Raw genomic sequence first — 6,995 nt, 5'->3', positions numbered from 1 at the left:
CCGTTATCCCTCTTCAGAACTATGGTTTCCACTACTGGTGCATCTTCTTCCTCAGCTGGCTCTTCCTCCGCATCTTTCTCTTCTTCAGGTTGTTTGCCTCTTCGTGTGTACTTGCGTTTTGGAGGCGTTACTGGAATGCTTTTTCTTCCTCTCCTCAGGAATCTTGTTTCTACAACTGGAATCTCTTCTTCATCCTCAGGTAGTGAGGTCTTTCTTTCTTCCTCAGCAGGTTCCTCAACAGGCTTTTTCATCACTTCCTCTGCAACACTTTCCACTGCTGTTACCAACTCGACGTTTTCTGCCTCTTCACCTAGATCTGCTAGTTTTCTACAGTCATTTCAACAGTTGCTTCCTTTTCTTCTTCCTCCTCCACATTTTCTTTCACTGGTGCAGTTTCAGCTGCAGCTTCCTCAACGTCTTCTTCCACTATCTCAGTTTCCTTCTCGTCCTCCACCTTTTCCTCTTCCAGAGTTGTTCCTTCTCCCTCCACTGATTTTACTTCTCCACCTTTTCTTCTGCAACACTCTCCTCTTCCACTGGTGCAGTTTCAGCTGCAGCTTCCTCAACCTTCTCCTCTTCCACTATCTCCGCTTCCTTCTCTTCCCCCACCTCTTCCTCCATTGCTTCTGGTGCAGGTTCAGCCGTTGCCTCCACATCCTCCTCTTCCTCAGGATGCTTGCTGGCTCGTGTGGATTTGCGTTTTAGTGAGCAAGGGCAGTTGTAGGGGCAGATCTCCTTCCTTTCCTGAGAACTCTGGCTTCCACTACGAGTGCCTCTTCTTCCTCTGGCTCCTCCAGCTTCTCCACTTCCTCAGGCTGTTTACCTTTTCTTCCCGGCTTGCTTTTTGGAGGAGAAACTGAAACACTTTTCCTCCACTCCTCAGAACTCTTGCTTCTACAACTGGAGCTTGTTCTTCCTCATCTACCTCTTCCTCCTCAGTGCTGAGGTCTTCTCTCTTCCTCAACTGTTTTTTCTACTTCGTCATCTGCAGCACTTTCCACAACTGCAGCCTCTTCTTCCACAGCTGGCTTTACTCCTCCTCTTCTTCCTCAGCTTGTTTGCCTCTTCGTGTGTACTTGCGTTTTGGAGCATTACTGGAATGCTTTTCTTCCTCTCCCAGGACTCTTGTTTCTACAACTGGAGCCACCTCTTCCTCCTCAGGTGGTGAGGTCTTCTCTTCTTCCTCAGGTGGTGAGGTCTTCTCTTCTTCCTCAGTGGTGAGTCTTCTCTTCTTCCTCAGGTGGTGAGGTCTTCTCTTCTTCCTCAGCAGGTTCCTCAACTGGCTTTTCTACCACTTCATCTGCAACACTTTCAACTGCTGTTACCACCTCTGCTTTAACTGCCTCTTCACCTACATCTGCTCGTTGTTCTACATTCATTTCAACAATTTCTTCCTCTTCTGCTTCCACCTCTTTCTATCTTCCTCAACTCTTTCCTCTTCCTCAGTTGTTGCCTTTTTCCACCTTTTTCCTCTGTGGGGTTTGCTTCTTCATCCACCTTTTGTTGAGCAACACTCTCCTCTTCCGCTGGTGCAGTTTCAGCTTCTGCTTCGTCCACTGTTTTTTCTTCCTCCAATTTTTCCTCCACAGCTTCCTGAACAGGTGCAACCACCTCCTCCACCTTTTGCTCATTTACAAATTCTGCCTCCACCTCCTCTTCCTTCTCCTCCTCAGGTTGTTTGCGGGCTCTTGTGTATTTGCGTCCGTGTGTGGCAGGGGCAGGAGCAGAAAATCTGCCTCTGCTTCCTCTCCTCATACTCTGGCTTCCACTACTGGTTCCTTTCTTCCACAGCTGGCTCTCTCTCCTCTCTTCTAGTGGACTTGTGCTTTGCAGTCAGAGTAGCTGAATACTTTTTCTTCCTCTCCTCAAAACTCTTGTTTCTATAACTGGAGCATCCTCTTCCTCCTCTACTGGAGCTTGCTCTTCCTCCTCGAGTGAAGTCTTCTTCTCTTCCTCAACTGGCTTTGCTCCCTCTTTCTCCTCCACTTTATCTGCTCTTCTACCACAGCAACTTCCTCAGCTAGTTTTTCTAAAGCCAGTTCAATAACTGTTTCCTCTTTCTTCTCTTCTTCCTCTTCCTTTTCTTCCACTGTGGTTGCTACTTCCTCCTCCATCTTTTCTTCCACACTAATAGTTTCCACTGCAGATCCCTCAATATTTTTTTCTTCCACTCTCTCCGCTTCCTTCTCTTCCTCTACTTTTTCCTCTTCCTCAGTTGTTGCTTCTCATCCACATTTTCTTCTGCAACACTCTCCTCCTCCTCCACTGTTGCAGCTTCAGGTGCAGCTCAGCTTCCTCTGCCTTCTCTTCCTCTACCTTTCCGTCTTCCTCAGTTTGGCTTCCGCTGCCACTCTTTTTCCTCCGCACTCTCCACTGTGCAGCTTCGTCCACCATGTCCTCTTTATCCATCAGTGTGGCTTTCTCCTCTGCCTTTCCTCCTGCACTGGTTTTACTTCCTCTTTTCATCCACAGCTTCCCGAACAGATTCAGCCAACTCCTCCTCTTCAGGTTCTAGTGGCATGTGTGGATTTGCGTCTAGGTGTGCCAGGAGCAGAAGCAGCTTTCCTTCCTCTCCTCAGATCTCTGGCTTCCTCATGCTGTTTGCCTCTTCTTTTGGACTTGCGTTTTGGAGTCGGTAAATGGAACACTTTTTCTTCCTCTACTCAAGACTCGTGTTTCTACAACTGGAGCCTCCTCTTCATTCTCAGGTGGCGAGATCTCCACTTCCACAGCAGGTTCCTCAACTGCTGGCTGCTCCTCTTCCACTGCCTCCTCAGCCTCAACAGGTTTTGTGATACGAGTGGATCTTGGTCTGCCTGTTTTTTCGTTGTTCTCTCCTTTGTCTTCATTGGTTCTTGCCACCTCCTTTGGAGCCTTCTCCTCCATCTCTGAGGCCACATGTTCTACCTCCACTTGTGTTTGCAAGGTTTTCTTCAGGTCCACCAGCAACACAGTGGCTTTCTGAAGCTTGAGTGTCTGTGTTGCAACAGTCTCTCCAATCTCCACTCCAAGCTCAGCTTCTACTGCTGTGTCCGCCATCGCTGTGTGAACAACCTCTGTCAATGATTGAAAAAAGAAAAAGAGTGTGTTACTTAAAAACTTCTTATGGCTGAAGGGCAGTATTGAGTAGCTTAGATGAAAAGTGCCCATTGTAAACGGCCAGCTCCTCAGTCTCAGTTGCTAATATATGCATATATTATTAGTATTGGATAGAAAACACTCTAAAGTTTCTAAAACTGTTTGAATTATGTCTGTGAGATAACCAGAATCATATTGGCAGGCAAAATCCTGAGTTGAAATCAAAACAGGAAGTGAGAAATCTGAGCTTTGTATGTATTCACCAGAAGTCCCGAATGAAATCCAATTGAGATATTTAATGATGTTGCACTGCCTAGGGGTTCCACTAGATGTCAACCATCAATGGAAATTATAATGAGACTTCTATGATGTTGTGGAGTGAATGATAGCAGAATCAGTCAGGTGTCCATCAAGCAGCCATTTTCTGATCATGCTTTTTCATCATGGAAGTCACCTACGTTCCAGTGCTCACGCAGACAAGAAAGAATACTCAGGTTGGAATTTTATTGAAAGCTATATGTTAAAACATCCTAATGATTGATTCAGTACTTAGTTTGAAATGTTTCTTCGACCGGTAATATCACATTTGAAGTTTTTGTCCGATATAAAGCTGACCAGAATTAGCATTTGACATGTTTACCAATGTTTACCGCTAACAATTGGACATAAATAAACGGATTTTTTCAAACAAAAACAAACATTTATTGTGGACCTGGGATTCCTGGTGTGCTTTCTGATGTAGATCATCAAAGGTAAGGGAATATTTATCATATATTTTCTGTTTATGTGACGCCATCTTTGCAGCTGTGGTATTTTACTTTTGAGCGCCGTCTCAGATTATAGCGTGCATTTCTTTTCCGTAAAGTTTTTTTGAAATCTGACACAGCGGTTGCATTAATGAGAGATAAATCTATAATTCAATGTGTATACTTATATTATCATCTATATTTATGATGAGTATTTCTGTTGAAACGATGGCTATGCAAAGCACTTGATGTTTTTGCAACTAGTGAATCTAGTCGCCTCAATGTAAACTCAGATTTTTTGATATAAATATGAATTTAATCAAACAAAACATGCATGTATTGTGTAACATGAAGTCCTATGAGTGTCATCTGATGAAAATAATCGAAGGTTAGTGATAAATGTTATCTCTATTCTGGTTTTTGTGAAGCTATCTTTAGCTGGAAAAAATGGCTATGCTCTATTGTGGTTTGTGGTGACCTAACATAATCGTTTGTAGTGCTTTCGCTGAAAAGCCTATTTGAAATCGGACACTTTGGTGGGATTAACAACAAGATTACCTTTAAATGATATAAGACACATGAATGTCTGAGGAATTTTAATTATGAGATTTCTGTTTTTTGAATTTGGCGCCCTGCACTTCGACTGGCTGTTGTCATATCGGTCCCGTTACCGGACTGCAGCCATAAGAAGTTTAAGACTCTTCACTCCTGGACACTTGAAAAACAAAGATGAATAGTTTACCAATAACATGAATCACATACATTAGGATGTGACAAATGAGCCATTTTTTTTTACGTTTAGATAACTTTAATTTGATTGTTTTTTCCCGAAAAATCCATGCGTATTCACAAAACAGATGGTCTACATCGCGCTTTCCGTGGATAGATTACATTTGTGACCCGATTCAGTATGTCGCAAGTCACGACTTCACAGGAGAGCTGTTTGAAAGTGATTTTTATTTATCATATCAAAATGTGTTTTTTTGGCAGAAATTCCTTCTGGAACATGTAACTTCCATGTGCCTAATAAATCTCTCTCCCTGCCTCCACATCCTCCTCTTCCTCAGGATGCTTGCTGGCTCGTGTGGATTTGCGTTTAGGTGTAGCAAGGGCAGTTGTAGGGGCAGATCTCCTTCCTTTCCTGAGAACTCTGGCTTCCACTACGAGTGCCTCTTCTTCCTCCTCAGTTGCCTCTTCCTCCTCTGGCTCCTCCAGCTTCTCCACTTCCTCAGGCTGTTTACCTTTTCTTCCCGGCTTGCTTTTTGGAGGAGAAACTGAAACACTTTTTCCTCCACTCCTCAGAACTCTTGCTTCTACAACTGGAGCTTGTTCTTCCTCATCTACCTCTTCCTCCTCAGGTGCTGAGGTCTTCTCCTCTTCCTCAACTGTTTTTTCTACTTCGTCATCTGCAGCACTTTCCACAACTGCAGCCTCTTCTTCCACAGCTGGCTTTACTTCCTCCTCTTCTTCCTCAGCTTGTTTGCCTCTTCGTGTGTACTTGCGTTTTGGAGGCATTACTGGAATGCTTTTTCTTCCTCTCCTCAGGACTCTTGTTTCTACAACTGGAGCCACCTCTTCCTCCTCAGGTGGTGAGGTCTTCTCTTCTTCCTCAGGTGGTGAGGTCTTCTCTTCTTCCTCAGGTGGTGAGGTCTTCTCTTCTTCCTCAGGTGGTGAGGTCTTCTCTTCTTCCTCAGCAGGTTCCTCAACTGGCTTTTCTACCACTTCATCTGCAACACTTTCAACTGCTGTTACCACCTCTGCTTTAACTGCCTCTTCACCTACATCTGCTCGTTGTTCTACATTCATTTCAACAATTTCTTCCTCTTCTGCTTCCACCTCTTTCTTATCTTCCTCAACTCTTTCCTCTTCCTCAGTTGTTGCTTTTTCCACCTTTTCTTCCTCTGTGGGGTTTGCTTCTTCATCCACCTTTTGTTGAGCAACACTCTCCTCTTCCGCTGGTGCAGTTTCAGCTTCTGCTTCGTCCACTGTTTTTTCTTCCTCCAATTTTTCCTCCACAGCTTCCTGAACAGGTGCAACCACCTCCTCCACCTTTTGCTCATTTACAAATTCTGCCTCCACCTCCTCTTCCTTCTCCTCCTCAGGTTGTTTGCGTCATAAGCAGCCATTTTTCTGATCATCGCTTTTTCATCATGGAAGTCCCTAGTTCCCGTGTGCTCACGCAGAAAGAAAGAATCTCAGGTTGGAACATTTTATTGAAGATCTTATGGTTAAAAACATCTAAAGATTGTCTTCAATTACTGTATTTAATAGTTTCTATCGGACGTATATCACTTTTTTGACAGTTTTGTCTGCTTTAGTGAACGTTGCTCGTTACTTTGGATTGTTTACCATGTTTAACGCAGCTAACATTGGACATAAAATGGAACGATTCCAACAAATCAAACATTTATTGTGGAACCTTGGGATTCCTGGGGTGCATTATGATGAGATCATCAAAGGTAAGGGAATATTTATAATATATTTTCTTGTTACTTGCCACTATTGCGCTGGTGGTATGCTTACCTTTTGAGCGCGTCAGATTATGCATGGTTGTTTCTTTTCCGTAAGTTTTTTTGAAATTGACACAGAGGTTGCTTAAGGAGATGAATCTATAATTCATGTAGTAACTTATCTTATCTCTATTTATATGAGTATTTCTGGAAAGATGTGGCTATGCAAAATCACTTGATGTTTTTGAACTACTGAACATGCGCTCAATGTAACTGGAGATTTTTTATATAAATATGAACTTTACAACAAAACATCATGTATTGTGTAACATGAAGTCCTATGAGTGTCATCTGATGAAATAATCAAGGTTAGTGATAATTTTATCTCTATTTCTGTCTTTTGTGGTTTTTGCTGTGATGGCTTGCTTATTTGGTTTGGGTGACCTACATATCGTTTGTGTGCTTTCGCTGAAAGCTTTTTGAAATCGGACACTTTGGTGGGATTAACAACAAGATTACTTTAAAATGATATAAGAATTGAATGTTGAGGAATTTTAATTATGAGATTTCTGTTTTTTGAATTTGGCGCCCTGCACTCCACTGGCTGTGTCATATCGCCCGTTATGGGATTGCAGCCTAAGAAGTTTTAAAGACTCTTCACTCCTGGACACACTATGTGTGTTTCGACTGTGAAAAACAAAGATATAGTTTTAACCATAGC

General features: G+C 43.0%; 1 protein-coding gene across 1 annotated transcript in view; it reads right to left on the bottom strand.

The window, feature by feature from the left end:
- Positions 1 to 6,995, bottom strand: part of LOC111957598 (axoneme-associated protein mst101(2)-like) — a 28,846-nt gene that overhangs the window by 7,530 nt on the left and 14,321 nt on the right. Inside the window, exons 6-10 of the mRNA XM_070436916.1 lie at positions 2,683 to 3,056; positions 2,267 to 2,511; positions 1,454 to 1,687; positions 1,035 to 1,283; positions 500 to 679 (exon numbers count right to left, since the gene is read on the bottom strand). Coding sequence (XP_070293017.1) covers positions 500 to 679; positions 1,035 to 1,283; positions 1,454 to 1,687; positions 2,267 to 2,511; positions 2,683 to 3,056 — 1,282 coding nt within the window. The remainder of the gene's footprint in view (positions 1 to 499; positions 680 to 1,034; positions 1,284 to 1,453; positions 1,688 to 2,266; positions 2,512 to 2,682; positions 3,057 to 6,995) is intronic.

Source organism: Salvelinus sp. IW2-2015, linkage group LG33 (assembly GCF_002910315.2).
Source record: "Salvelinus sp. IW2-2015 linkage group LG33, ASM291031v2, whole genome shotgun sequence".
Lineage (NCBI taxonomy): Eukaryota > Metazoa > Chordata > Actinopteri > Salmoniformes > Salmonidae > Salvelinus > Salvelinus sp. IW2-2015.
Note: the sequence above shows the minus strand (reverse complement) of the source record. Positions and strands in the feature narration are given on the sequence as shown.